The sequence below is a fragment of the Maylandia zebra genome, linkage group LG11 (assembly GCF_041146795.1).
Source record: "Maylandia zebra isolate NMK-2024a linkage group LG11, Mzebra_GT3a, whole genome shotgun sequence".
In the NCBI taxonomy this organism is placed as follows: domain Eukaryota; kingdom Metazoa; phylum Chordata; class Actinopteri; order Cichliformes; family Cichlidae; genus Maylandia; species Maylandia zebra.
Window position 1 is genome coordinate 5,011,703 of NC_135177.1, and position 15,432 is coordinate 5,027,134.

At 48.4% G+C, this 15,432-nt stretch overlaps 1 protein-coding gene across 1 annotated transcript; it reads right to left on the reverse strand.

Annotated features, from left to right (window-relative positions):
* Window positions 1-5,360: 5,360 nt before the first annotated feature.
* On the reverse strand, window positions 5,361-12,369 carry LOC143421029 (uncharacterized). The gene has a single exon (XM_076889697.1). It carries the CDS (start codon window positions 11,850-11,852, stop codon window positions 6,240-6,242), a length of 5,613 nt encoding a protein of 1,870 aa, XP_076745812.1. The 5' UTR covers window positions 11,853-12,369; the 3' UTR covers window positions 5,361-6,239.
* Window positions 12,370-15,432: the final 3,063 nt, after the last annotated feature.

Genomic DNA, 15,432 nt, shown 5'->3' on the forward strand with positions numbered 1-15,432 from the left:
GCAGAGAGTTTCAACATTCCAGTACCTACCGTGGTGCCTGGTCAGGAGAGAAAGCGGAAAGTTCCAGTGCGTTTCCAACACAGCACCACAGTGTCTCAAGTAGGTGCTCAGTTTGAGTCAGTGGAGGCATATTTCAGGAGTGGTGTATATTTCACCTTTCTGGACATCATGACTGGGGAACTGAACAGGAGGTTCAAAGGGGACAATACTGGAAGCCCAACGGCCAGAATCATTCAGTCCTTCCAGCCCTTAACTGTGCATGCTAACTGGGTAGGCCCACCAAACCCAGAAGCCATTGAAGCTGTCCACATCCTCTGTGAATTCTATGGAGAAGATGAGGACCAGCTCAAAACAGAATTAAAGGTCTTCCACTCCAGCTTTAGTTCAAAAGACCTCAGAGAAATATTTCTGATACTGAGGGAAAACAATGGCCAGCTGATCTTTCCTGCCTTTGTCAAAATGATTCAGATCTACGCAACACTACCAGTGACAACTGCGACAGTTGAAAGATCCTTTTCAAAGCTAAAAATAATCAAAAATAAACTAAGAAGTTTGTGTGGAGAAGAAAGGTTGTCTGATCTCCTCTTGTTGGCCATTGAGAAAGATGTGGAGATCAATTACAACGAGGTCATCAACATCTACAAAGACATGGCACCAAGAAGGATGCTTCTTTAGAGCAGTACACTCCATTTAATGGACACTTGAGAATATGTATGTATATAGTTTAGAGTTGGATACAGATTTTATCTTTTTGTGGTGTGATTTTTGATTTTTAGAGAATGTTTTGAAATAAAAGTCAAATTGCATTTAACCTGTGCGATTTTTTTATTATAAAAAGAAAAGGTTTTCCACATATGCAAAAAGTGCCCTTTTCCCCCCCTGGAGCACTTGCCCCCCAAAATGTCTGTGCACGCCACTGTTGCTGAACTTTGTCAAACCTTGGTGGATGCTTTGAACTTAGCCTGATTAGAGTTTTGAGCTGCTAGCTGGCTGTGAGTAGAATTTTGTGATGCTGGCTTGCTTTAGTTAACCTTTAGCTTTTGTTTTGTGTGTGGCCAGCTTGCCTTAGTTAACCTTTAGCTTTTACTCTTGACTGTTTTTTTCTTTATGTAATAATTGTTTGCCCAGTGGTCTGTTGAACAGCCCTGTCGGTTTTCAGTTCAAAGTTTGAGATTAAAACCTTTTTCTTTACTCAATTTTGTTTGGGGGCTTGTGTATGTTACTCCTTCCCTGATGCCTAGCAGAGGGGGTCGTAACAATGTCAACATACAACTCTTTTTTTCTATTAATGTCTTACTTCATTCCTACCTGATTGAGATGTCTAGGAATTATGAGTGATTGGCTCACTGTAGTGGTAAAAGTTGATACCAATCAAATTATGACATGTTAAAGTTAAAACAAAACACAACTGACTGTTTTATATTATATCTAATATTTATTATTAAATTATCCTTATAATTACAAAATGTTTTATGTAAGATTTATGTTTTGTACTTTAAATCTGACATCACAAAAATATTTTGGAATTTGAATAATGTATTTTGTAACTGCAGTACACATAATACTAATTTTGAACAATTTTGTCCAGGTTCCTTGCCACCGGGGAGTCCTGTAGGACCATCGCGTTCAGTTTCAGAGTCGGTGTGTCCACGGTGTGCCAGATCACCCCCCAGGTAGCGACGGCCATCTGGGACTGTCTGGTGGATGACTTCATGGCTGTGCCTTTGTAGCCGCTAAGACTGGTGGACCTAAATCTTCACCACCACGTCTGTATACATACAAGCAGAGAAAGGGGAGTGGGTGGGTCAGCGCTCAGGGCACAGAACTTAGCTGGCTTCAAACACACCAATTATTTTCCATAAAATAAACACAGTCAGAACCCCAAATACAAGCTAAAAATCCCAGTATACAATAAAAATAGTGTTTGCAACCCGCTAAAAACCCTGCCGGCAGAAATAACTATACACTATTAAAACAAGGCTAAAACATGTTTTCCATATGCTAAAATTACCCTCCCACAGTCCCATAATCCCACAATCCAGCCACAAATGGGCGAATGGTCCTTATCTGAAAGAGACAGGAGAGGAACTTCTCTTCCGGGATGGGGAAACTCACCAGCAACAGACCAGGGAGGAGGCTCCTATCGCAGACCTGTCTCCTCCGGACAGCGCGTCGCCGCACAGTCCCGCCCCACTCCACACCTGAACACGGCCTCCCTCGTCTCACCGTCAGATGCAGGCAGAAGGGCATCCCTGCCCTGTTGTGCATTGCGGCCATCGCCACCCACTGTTGCCGTTCCTGCCGTTAGGACTGGATCGCCTGGGGACCCAGCCCTGGAGCAGGGTGCCGCCGGTGCATCGAGCCACCTGGGGGGCTCTTCAACTGGTGGGGAAGATTGTCACATCTTGCAGGAGCTTTCCTCTCCTCGGGGGCTCTCTCTGCAGGAGGGGGAGATACAGGAGAGGTGCAGTTTTCTCTGTGGTGGGGTTGGGTGGACTGTCCCGGGCTCTGTGGGGCCGGGAGGCGCTGCTGCACTGGGCCCCGGTCTGGATGGGCCTGGGCCCCCTTTCCCTGGCGGGTCGCGGAGTGTGGGAGTGCCTACTGGGGTCAGCGGGGGAGCTGGCCCCAGAGAGGGGTTACCTGCCCCTCCCTTCCTTCCCTCCCCATCTCCAGCTGCCTCCCTCTTCCCGCTCCACCACAACCACCCACACATGCAGGGCCTTGGAGTAGGGGTATGTCACCAGGGTGCAGAGGAGGCTACCCCCCCCCCCCCCCCCCCCCCCCTCTGTCCCCTTCTGGCTGCCTCTGCCTCAATTTTATCCCACAACTTAGACATTCACATTATTCACACTCTCATTACACATACATATAGGATCTTGGGGGTGGGCACAATCACGGAGTCCAAATTACCATCAGGGTGTACACCTCACCCCTGGCGTCGTTGCCCACCTCTCAATTTTAAATACACTTAGACATTGAGGGCTATCAGGAGGGACTATGTGCTTACCTGCTGCTCCTTGACAGGTAGCTCCATGCCCTCCTGGGTTTTAATTGCACCTTAGAACATACATGCATCAACACTACAATGAGCGGGTGGAGGGAGGTTTGGAGTCTTCTCCCACCCCCATTCTCTGTGGCCTGCTGGAGTGGGAGGGCTAGGTGGAGTTGGCCGTCCGACTGCGGTCTGGAGTGTGGGGCCTCCCTGCTGCTACAGAGTCGGGGTGGTCTGCCTCTCCCCACCGCAGGGAAAAGGGTAACACCACCTGGGTCTGGGTGCAGTTCCCCCCTCCAGGGGCAAGGGTACCTAGACCCAGTTTGTAGAGTACGCTTGGGGAGTGTGATCGTGTGTACAGCGTCTCTTTATGTCTGTCTCCACATTGGTTGAGTGTGGAGTAAGTGCATATGAGAGCATGAGGGGGGGAATGGATGTTTGTGTCTGTGTTTGCCTGTATGTCTGTGTCTATATGTCAGGCTGGGTATCAGACGCCACCTCTCTGGGGACACCTCAGGCCCTCCAAGGTTTGGAGGCCTATCTCCACCTACCACCACTTCCCCTGCCAGTGGCGGACTCCCTCAAGTGTCGGTGCGTTGGTGGTTCTTTGTGTCTGGGGGTGGGCTTCCAGGTACACACCGGCTCACTCCTTGGCGGCCGCTTATCGGGGCCTGGAGCCTGGGGCTCGCTCGGGCCCCTTCGGGGGTGGGGTGACCCCGGCCTCTCGGCCTGGGGCTCGGTCACTCAGGCACAGCTGGCGGCCGGCGGAGCTCATGGGCGCGTCACTGCAACTCCCCCTGGCTTCTGCTCCGCGGCTGCTGAGTGAACCCTCATCTGGGACTCTCCTCAGCTCTTACTGGAACAGTGGCGCGGCTGCCCCTCTGTTGGTCTTCCATGGTCTCTTGTGTTCTGGGGACCTCCGGATGTCTGGAGTTTTTGATCTCCTCCATACCTGCTTCACACCCTGGAGCACGGGGCTGTGGCCCCCCCACACTCCCTAGCAGATCGTTACATGGAGAAACCTTTGGAATACAAGCGCGCTGATCCACACAGGTATGCACACGGGTGTTCACTGCTCGTAGACCTAAATTACACCTTTCTTGGCTGCTACTTCGAAGCACATCTGTCCTGCGTGCTGCACAACAACATTGAATATTTAGTATTTACTGCTGTTTACACTTAGCTAGATTAATGCGATGGTGTTGTGTTTAGTATGTTGCTTTGTTTTTTTTGTCTTTTTTTTTGCTTGTTTTCTATTCTTCTCTCAACAGGTGATCCAGCAGATTTTTTTTCTCCCCCCCTTTCTCACTGTCCCTCTCCCCTTCTGTTTTTCCTTTCTTTCCTCTTTCTTTCTCCCTTTCCTATCCCTCACTCATGTCTGTCCCGTCTGTAACATCTGAAAATAAAATAAAATAAATAATAAAAACAAAGATCGACCAAATGGACCAACACGGCAATGCCACGATGATCCAACGTAAATCCATTGGGTATCCTTGTTGGTCTTCAGACAACAATTCTGATGGCTAAAGAACCAAATGGGACAGGCGAAAAAAAAAAAAAAAAAAATAATAATAATAATAATTTTATCTGTCAGCCTCACCCATCAAACTCAGGGGGCGGGGTTAACGCTGCCCATGCAGCTTCTCTAACATTTGATTGGTTGCCATGCAAAGTAAGTCAAAACAGGTCGATCCTAGATAATCGATTGCTTGTGTAGACTTGGGGCAGCCAGGTATCCCAGAATTCAGATCAAATCACAGGCAGCAATGGTGGTGGTGTAGTTTTAAAATACCCCGTTTTTCTGTCACCAGCTACACTTTTAACAGTGTTTTAGCCGCGAATGTCGCGACGTATGTCTGGTCAGGTTGTCAACACAGAACATGTTTGCAAAAGTGCTCAGATGTTTTCAGAGATTTCACTAGCTCTGCTAAGAATTAGCATGCAGAGTGCACCCAGGGGGTTACGTTAACCGGTTTGTTTACATATTCCACTCTCCGTGTTCCACATGTTGCATTCGCAGATTCTCATTTTCACCGAACGATCGTCTCTTTCCGCCTGGTCTTGTGCTTCTGTAACATAAAGAACGAGCTGACATTTTCTCACGAAACCAGCGATCAGCTCAACAGACCCTCAGTTTACCTGCATGCATTCTTCTCCTCATCTGTCAGCTGTTTAACACCTGCTGCTAATTCAAGAAACACGCCTACGTTACCTGGTGATAGTCACAGTTTAACTGGGCAGCCGGTGCTCGATATAAAGCAATGTCAGTGCATTTTTCTGCACAAGATAAGTAAATATAGTGTTTTCCCCGAGCGCAGAGCTGCTGGAGCTTGTTTCCTTACAGAGCACTTTGTTAACCATTCCTCGCCGTCAGTCCCCTGACCGTGGTCGGGAGACACGAGGGGAGATGCTTCCTCCAGGGCCGAAGTTTGTCCTCCTTCGGGGTTAACTCCCTTCACTTTTGTGGAGTAGTGAGGCAAACAGAAATCAGCCGAGGCACCGGAGAGTACTGAAGAGATGAGGCTTTAATAACAGTACTGCACACTTTGGAAACACACTGCATAGCCTGTAGCCCGTTAGAACGCTGCTCCCGGTCGCCCTCTACCCATGACACACTCTCTCACTCTCTTTTTCCTCTTTCGCTCCCCGCGTTTCCTTCACGCGCATGCTCACACACACATTACATACACTCCTTACTGCACCCAGTCACACACAAGACAGCAATTCCTGCAACACTACCCCCACTCTGGATGGCAATTAAACAATAATTCCACTCCAGCATTGTAATGCATAAAACTGGTACACAATCCCCTTTACCACTTGGAGCCCACAGGAGATAAAAGTGTTAGCCATTACCGCATATAAGGTGAGGTATAGTATCAACGAGTGCACTTCAGTGACAAAGAGGTTGGCTCAAGTAAGGTGTACATACATGTGCAAAATAAAGCATTTCAAGTGCTGTTAAGTAGAAAAGAAATTACACAATTGTAACTATTACATGGCGACCGGGAATAACCAACTTATCCTAGCATCTAGGAAGGCACAAATACAAATGGATAAGTGCATGTAGATAACCCCGTAGGTCCTTCAGATACTTTTTTAAAAAAAGTGTAAACACTGGAACAATGAAAAAAAAAAATATAACTCTTTTAAACCATTGTAGCTAACAGTATAGGAGGCTGAAACGATTTAAACTTGAACCGAATCTTCAGTCCTACTTGGAACTGTCCATGGTAGGTAAACCAAGTTAAGTGATCCACACTCCATACCGGTCTGGAGCTCTGCGCCAACGAGTTGGTCGCTGAAACTGCTGGCCCGGGTGGTCTGGCTCACCCACCACACCCCCACCATTCTCATGGTCTACATGGGAAGGGGACGATGGGACAACCACAACCAGAGCGGGATCAGCTGCAACTGAGACAGAAGGCTGAGAGGAGCTGGGGCCATTGCCAGTTGCAGTAGAGAACAGACTGTGCAGACCCAGATCACGGTCTGCTGGGTCATCTTCTAAAGCTGGTGGTGGGACCTCTGTAGGGGACCACTGATGAGCCTGATCAAGGACCCAGGTATTGTCCAGTGGCTCGCGGCAGCGATAATGCTTTAGCTGGTCATGGTGGACAACTTTCACTTTAGACCTTGGGTTCTTCTGGATCCGATAAACTAGGTCATCCAATTGTCCCAGGACAAAGAATGGTCCTTCATACGATGGGAGGAACTTTCTGACCTTGTTCTTGACGTGACGTGTTCCTTTGATGAGATACCACACAGGATCTCCAGTCTTATACTGTGTGTGGCAACAGTTCTTGTCATATTGCCTTTTTGCGCGCTTGACTGACTCACCCAGGGCTTCCCTGGCGATGAGGTGGGCCAGCTCCAGCCGCTCACGCATTTGCTGCACATACTCTGGAACTGAGGGTTGGTTGCCTGGATCAGGAGGTAGACCTGCGACAAGGTCCACTGGCTCACTCAGTTCTCGGCCAAACATCATGAAGCTCGGGGTGAAACCTGTAGCACTGTGTTTGGTCGCCCTGTAGGCCATAACAGCGTACGGGATCATCAGGTCCCAGTCCCAATGACAACGCTCTGCTGTGGAGGCCAGGATCTTCTGGAGAGTGGCATTGAAACGTTCAACCTGGCCATCTGACTGGGGTCGGAATGGCGTTGTATGAGTCTTATCTATGCCAAACAAACTGCACACCCCTTGGAACACATCAGATTCAAAATTGCGTCCCTGATCACTGTGTAGTGCTTGAGGTATCCCGTAGCGGCACACCCACTCAGACGCAACGACCTCGGCAACGGTTGCAGCCCGTTCATCTGGGATAGGAAAGGCTTCAGTCCACTTTGTAAAGTAGTCTTGTATCACAAGCACATATCGGTTTCTGCGCTCTGTCTCATTCAGTGGTCCCATAATGTCCAGCGCAACGCGCTCCATTGGGGCTCCTACCCGGACAGTTCCCATCGGAGCTTGCGGTGTCTTCTGGGGTCGGGCCCTGGATGCACAGCTGGTACAAGTACGGCACCAAAGAGCGACGTCTTCCCTCATGTGATACCAATAGAATCGGGTTCGTAGTCTGGCCACAGTCCTCTTGACACCAAAATGTCCACCCACTGGCCCTTCGTGCATCTGGCCCATCACTTCTGGTTGTAGCTTACGTGGCAGTACGATTTGGGGATAGAACTGGGTCTCGTCAAGGCAGTAGAAGCGACGGACCAGAACTCCATCTCTGAAGTAGAGCCGTTTCCATTGAGCCCAGTATGTCTTAGTTGCTGGGCTGCATGGTGAAACAATAGTCCATGGGGGGCGCTCACTGCTGGCCTCCATCCAGGCGCGTATGGGTGCAATGTCTGCATCAGCGTCCTGGGCTTGGCTCAGCTCCCCCATGGTCCAACCATGAAACAGAGAAGCAGTATCAAGGGTTTTAGCCACATATACTTTCTCAGTCAGCTTTACAGTGTGTGTATTAGTGGACATGTTCTGGTGTGATATGTCTGTTCTAGTGTGAATTGTCTGTTCTGAGATGTCTGTGTTGATAGAAGTGTTTTGACATAAAATGTCTGACTTTGTAAGAGCCGTTTGGTCTAAAGTCTTTGTTTCTGGTGTGGTGGTGTTATGACTTACCCCCACTAGACACACCGCTGTAGTAGCCGGTTGTCCCTCCACCCTCACCGGACTCAGCAACAGGGAGCTGGTGTCAGAGTCCAACTCGCATTGAACTGCCTGATGACTGGTCCCCCCGAGATGCTTGGGGGGGTCCTGCACTCTGCATGGACAAGACTGGCGACAGGGTCTTCTGGAGAGGCTATCAGCATTGGTGTGCACTCGACCTGGACGGTGGATGATCTCAAAGTTGTACTCGGCAAGCTTCTCGAGCCATCGAGCTAATTGTCCCTCTGGCTCTTTCATTTTTGTTAGCCACCGTAGACTGCTGTGGTCTGTGCGCACTTTGAAAGGCCGTCCAAGGAGATACTGGCGAAAGTGGGACGTGAAATCCACGACGGCTAGTAGTTCACGTCGTGTGGTGCAGTAGTTTTGTTCAGTTCTTGATAGCTTACGACTGCCATATGCCAGCACACGTTCCACGCCCTGTTGCATCTGTGACAGCACCGCGCCGATGCCAGTGTCGCTGGCATCAGTGTCTAGTGTCATTTCTCCATGGTCAAGTGGATAGCCAAGAACAGGGGCAGAGGTGAGTCGACACTTCAGCTTGTCGAAAGCTGCTTGGTGCTCAGCATGCCACTGAAAATGTGCATTCTTCTTGGTCAGGTTGTGCAGGGGTTCGGCTATAGAGGCAAAATCTTTCACAAACCGGCGGTAATATGAGGCCAGGCCGATGAAGCGTCTGACCTCCTGGATGGACGTAGGTGTGGGCCACATCTGAACCTTTTGAACTTTGCTGGGGTCGGTAGCCACACCATGCTCGGATACCACATGGCCAAGATAAGCAACTTCGCGGCGAAAGAGGCAGCATTTGGCAGGTTTCAGTTTCAAGTTAGCTTGTTGAAGTCTATAGAATACCTGGCCAAGCCGTTGCAGCATCCCCGACACGTCCTTAGCCAGCACGATGATGTCGTCCAAGTAGACCAGGCAGGTCTCCCACTGCATGCCAGCCAGGACGCGGTCCATCAGCCGCTGGAACGTTGCCGGGGCATTGCATAGTCCAAATGGCATGACGTTCCACTCAAAGAGGCCTGTCCTAGTGCAGAAAGCGGCGGCCCTGCGTGCTCTAGGCGTCAGCTCAACCTGCCAGTAGCCAGATGCGAGGTCTAATGTGCTGAACCATCTGGCAGTTGAGAGTGTGTCCAGCGTGTCCTGGATGCGGGGCAGCGGGTAGGCGTCTGTTATGGTGCGGTCGTTGAGAGCCCTGTAGTCAATGCAGAGACGGTATGTCCCATCTTTTTTACGCACCATAACGATGGGCGAGGCCCAGCTGCTGCAGCTGCGTTGGGCGAGACCGCTCTGTAGACTGTCGTAGATCTGCTGATCAGCATTTTGCTGCTTTTCCCCTGCCATTCTTCGTGGATTTTGTTTGACTGGGGCACCAGGACGGGTTATGATGTCATGTTGCACAAGGCTGGTTCGGCCCAGGTCAGCAGGCCCTGTAGAAAACACATGTCCATAAGTGCAAAGCAAGCGTTTCAGTTGGAGCTGTTCATAGTCATTGAGGTCTGTGGAGCTCTGGGCATAGAGCTCCTGCAGGTGCAGAGGAACCACAGGAGGGCTGGTCAGAGAGTCTGCAGCTGGGGAGACCATGGAGGGTTCCACGGCCTCAGCTGGCTGGAGGAGCCCGGCAATGGATCCCGCCTTAATTGTTACTGCTTTATTGCCAAGGTTAAAAAGGCGAAGTGGGACAGCTTTAGAAGGCTGTGCGTTGACTAGGACTCTGGCGATAAGTACTTTGTGCTTCTCAACAAAACCTTTGGTGGGACTAAGCATCATGTCACCTCGAGCTGCTGCACCAGGATGCACGTTGCCTTTCACCATATACTCTTGCCCCGGTTCCACCACCACAGTTCTAGCTATTCTCACTGCGTGTGACTTTGTACTGGCTTCGGTTTGGTAGTAGAGCACTTCTTCACCGAAAAGGATGATGCGGCGTTTGCCAAAATCAAGACGTGCTTCAGCTTGAGTGAGGAAGGGATGCCCAAGCAGCACCTCATTTCCTGCTATATCTGCCACCAAGAAATCAACATCCACCTGTCGATTGTTGATATTGACAGGTATCTGGGCTTCACCTAGCACCGGCACGTCCCCAGGTCCCACACCAAGCAAGGTCTCAACAACTGAGGGCTGTAGTGGTGGTCTCACGTCTGGGTGGATGGAGTTGTAGTAGGGCAGCGGCAGCACGCTCCTCCGGGCTCCACTGTCCAAAACAGCACATACCTCCACTTCGTAGAGGCGCATGGGGATACTCATTTCTTGGCTTTGGCACTTAAGGTGGAGCACAGTGGGTTTTGGGCTGTCCCAAGGACTACTGTTCAATGTTAAGGCCTTGGTGGTTTTGTGAGGGGAAGGGCACTGCTTTTGGACATGGCCCCAACCTTGACAGTTATGGCAGCGAACCCCACTCCTTTTAAAATTTCTGTGATTGTTCGGTGTTGTCGAGGGTGTGTGTGGGACAAAACGATTCGGTGAGGGGCTAGCTGCAGGTGCATGCTCAGCAACAGTCTCATCTCTGTCTTTTTCTCTGACGACGGCAGCTCGGGGCCGGCGTTCAGCTGCGTTACGGGCTCCTTGCTGCATGGCACTGGTTACATAAGATGCAGCCCTTTTAGTGGTTTCGTGTCGGTGGGCTATTTCGTATGCGCAGGCAAGTGTGGCTGGGTGCCTCTCTAGCAACTTCTGTACTATTTCTGCATCACCCAGCCCATTGGTGAAAACTTCAACAGCTATAGAGTCTTGTTCAATCTCTGCTCTATTACCATATGCAACAGCCACTTTCCCATAAATGTCATCTCTGAAAACATGCAGGGCCTCACCAGGTTTACGCACTCGCTGCCTCAGTTCTACAGCAACAGCAGCTGCATGGTCAGAAGAAGGGCCATATGCAGTTTCCAGTTCGTCCACCAGGCGGCGGTAATCCCATTTGGATGAGCGGGGATTTCTGTGGATAATGGCCCCTGCTGCTCCAACTAGGCAGAATTTAAGCTGAGTTGTCATTGTTTTTTCTGACCAATAGTTGGCTTCAGCGCAGCTCTCAAACCTGTGCAGAAATTCCTTCCACGGTGTGGTGCCGTCATATTGGCCCGGACGTAGGGTGGGGACTCTCTCTCTAGTGTCACCGTCCTCTTCACTGTCAGATAGGGGCTGACGGGGCACACAGCGGGTCTTGCCTGGTTTCGAGCGGGGTTTATGCTGTGCAGTGATTTCCCCATAGCTAATGGCTTCATTAAGGCTACTGGAAGGCATACTTTGCATGGGTGTATTTAACATTGCGTTAAACTGAGCCGGTGTGCTGTGTACAAAACTGTCCATGTGAGCGGAGGAAAATGGGTTTGAGTCTGGATAGTGGATTTTCATTTGGGGAGTAGGAGCTGGATAATAGTTCATGCTGCTGCCTGTGTTTCTCTCACGGCCGTAGCTGCGGCATTCAGCATCAACGAAGGGATTCGTGCGGGAAAACTGCGGCCGGGCAGGACCATCGGGCGGCGCGAATACACACTCTCCATTAGCGTGTGTGTTAGCACAACTTTCGGCACACAGGAATGGGTTCATATGTTCACATTTAGTCACAGCTCTGTCTCTGTTAGCTTCCCTAATGCTCGCGGCACCCTCGGAGACACTGGTCAGCGATATGAACGGGTTGGAGTAATTGGTCTCAAGTCCGTACTTTTCACGAGAATGGCGAGCAGCGGCCATCGCGAGTTAGCTTAGCTGCGGGCTAATACACTTGTAATTACAGTCACTCGGCTTTATCGTTAGCCGCTTTAGCCTGTCGGTTTTTCTCTGTGCTCACCACTTCTTTAACAACGTGAGAGGGTCCCTTCGTGGTCGCCAGTGTTAACCATTCCTCGCCGTCAGTCCCCTGACCGTGGTCGGGAGACACGAGGGGAGATGCTTCCTCCAGGGCCGAAGTTTGTCCTCCTTCGGGGTTAACTCCCTTCACTTTTGTGGAGTAGTGAGGCAAACAGAAATCAGCCGAGGCACCGGAGAGTACTGAAGAGATGAGGCTTTAATAACAGTACTGCACACTTTGGAAACACACTGCATAGCCTGTAGCCCGTTAGAACGCTGCTCCCGGTCGCCCTCTACCCATGACACACTCTCTCACTCTCTTTTTCCTCTTTCGCTCCCCGCGTTTCCTTCACGCGCATGCTCACACACACATTACATACACTCCTTACTGCACCCAGTCACACACAAGACAGCAATTCCTGCAACAACTTTATAGGCGAACCAGCTTCATCAGCGGCTGATGTCCAATCACCGGTACACAGCTTTGAAACCTCAGCTGAGTTTTAGCTCTCAGTGGTTAAACGCTGGACTTCATTCACTCAGGTTCTGTCTGTCGGGTCACGTTTACTTCGCGGTTTTATTTACAACTGAGCAAATCGGTTTGGCTGAGGTTAAAGTTACGTTTCATAACTGCATAGTTTCACAGACGTTTAATGGTTCACTGGCACATGTGTTAGACTGAACTATCATCTAAATATCATCTGTTTTTTAATAGTTATTCAACTGTATTCTAAGCACCAGCTGTCTGTTAGAATGTGATTTTTTTTCTCTCTCTCTGTTGGCAGAGGTATAAAAATGCGCAGGAAAATCTGACGTGCATGGCAAACTTCACTGACGATATTTAGGGAGGAATAAACACACATCAAACATAAATGAACCATTTGCCTGTCTCCATAATTGAGAGCATTTTCTCCTCTTAAGTCAACACTCTCTCTCTTTTTTTTTTGCTTTTTTTTTTTGCTTTTTCGGTCATGTTATGTTTACCTGTCAAAGGCTTGTTACAAATTATGAAACACATCGTGCAGACTTCTGGATGTTAGAAGAAAACTAATACTGCTCATGAAGGAGACTAAAGGCAGGAAGGTGTCCTTTAAAACTAAACATGTTAATAGGACCTCCCTATTTATATCATAGTTTATGATATAGCACGTGTATTTCAGTAATAGCCTACTGATTTCAGTGTAGTGGTGAACAGTCGCACAGCTCACGTAGGCGTTATCTGTGATACTCCTTAACTATAATTCATCCAAGTTAACTTCAGTTAACCATTCAGACAGTTCTTTTGCAATAAAAAACATAAACACCCATGCTGCCGGTAGGTTTCCTCAGTGCCAGCTGTTAACATTATAGCTGCTTATGCAGTAACCATGGTAACCACGGACTCTGAGTGGCTGGATCGACGGAGGTCAGACAACAATTTTACATGTATGATCTTAAAACAGGACACAGCCACTATACGTGCTGGCCTCATATCAAATGTGAAGGCAGACTGAGTCTATGTTTGACGTTTTTTATATCTAATCTTCCTTTTCAAACATTTAAACAGCAGCGAGTCTGCAGCTGAGGGAATACAAACTCAAATTGTTGGAACAGGTTTGCTCGTTTCTTGGATTCATTTGGTGATTATTAAATGTATAACTGTTATTCTAATCTGCTGCTGAGTCTCTTACACTTTTCTTTATGCTGTATATTTTCACGTCTCTGGAATAGTTAGATAGTCAGCTGGGAAACTTTGTGTTAACTCATGGAGCTGTGGATATCATGCATATGCTGACCTCGCTGCGTGGTGTACAAAGCGAGGTCAGCATGATTAATATTCACAATAAAAGTATTAGCCGAACATCATGAAGTCTGTATGTGTTTCATAGTGTCGAACAACCTTTGTACAGTTAAAGCCAACAGTTACTACATGACAGAAACACCAACGTTATCTCTTTTATGCGTTTATACACAGGTCACACTGATTACTGAACAAAAACCCAAAGATCAGATGTTAAACAGATTTATTTGCTCTCTCTCCTCCTTAAACATGTTTTTAATGCTTCCACATGCCGGTTGTTGTGTGCTAGAAACAGTGGCCACCAGGCCAAAGCAATGGTTTTGACTCGATCAGCGTTAACCCCGCCCCCTGAGTTTGATGGGTGAGGCTGACAGATAAAATTATTTCATGATGAGAGCCAGGCGCCAGGACTGCCAAAATGAAATAAATAAATATATCATTAAATAATGAATTAAATGTGTCAATAATGAATTAAATGTGTCAATAATTAATTAAAATGTGAAATACATAAATAATTAATTAAATATATCATTAAATAATTAATTAAATGTGTCAATAATTAATTAAAATGTGAAATACATAGATAATTAATTAAATGTGTAAATAATTAATTAATTACATGTGTCATAACTATTTATTTAATTAATTAATTCCAATTTTAATTAATTATTGCCACATTTAATTCATTATTTAATGGTGTATTTAATTAATTCATTATGGCAGTCCTGGCACTCCACATGTGACAGAGCTGGGCTGCAGTAAAAACAGTTTAGAGAGTCGTATCTGGACATGGTAGCTGTAGGGGTGGGAAGCCGTTTCTTTTTCAACCTTTTTCTCCTGTTTCGGGTAGGGAGACAGATTAGAGGTTTGTATTTTCTTTTGAGGTTGATTCACTATAGGTAAGTTAGTTCTGATTCATTTCCAGTGTGTTTTGTTTGTTGTTTTGGCCATGCCCACCCTGACGCTCGCTACCTGTCAAGTTAATAAAACGACTAGTCATTGTAAAGCTGTGGCTGTACTCCAAGGGCCTGTGCTACTGGCTGATGCCATCCACATTACACCAGGGCCAGTGTTGTCGGATGAGACCATCCACATTACACCACTGCCAGTGCTTCCTGTGAGGCCATCATCACACCAGGGCCTGCGTTTCTGGCTGAGGCCATCCACATTGCACCAGGGCTAATGCTCCCTGTGAGGCCATCTTCACCACACCAGGGCCTGCGTTGCTTGCTCATGCCATCCACATTACACCGGGGCCTGTGCTATTCGTTGATGCCATCCACATTACGCCAGGGCATGTGGTGCTGTCGGAAATCATCCACAATACACAAGGGCCTGTGATACTGGCTGATGCCATCCACATTAAACCAGGGCCAGTGGTTTTGGCTGAGGACATTCACATTACACCAGGGCCTTTGGTGCTGGCCAATACCATCCACATTTCACCAGTGCCAGTGTTGTTGGCTTACGCCATCCACATTACACCACTGCCAGTGCTTCCTGTGAGGCCATTCACAACACCAGGGCTTGTGTAGCTTTCTGATGCCATCCACAATATACAAGGTTTCTGTACTACTGGCTGAGGCCATCCACATTACACCAGGGCCAGTGGTGCTGGCCAATACCATCCACATTTCACCAGGGCCACTGTTGTTGGCTGAGGCCATACATTTTACACCAGGGAGACTGGTTCTTGTGAGGCGA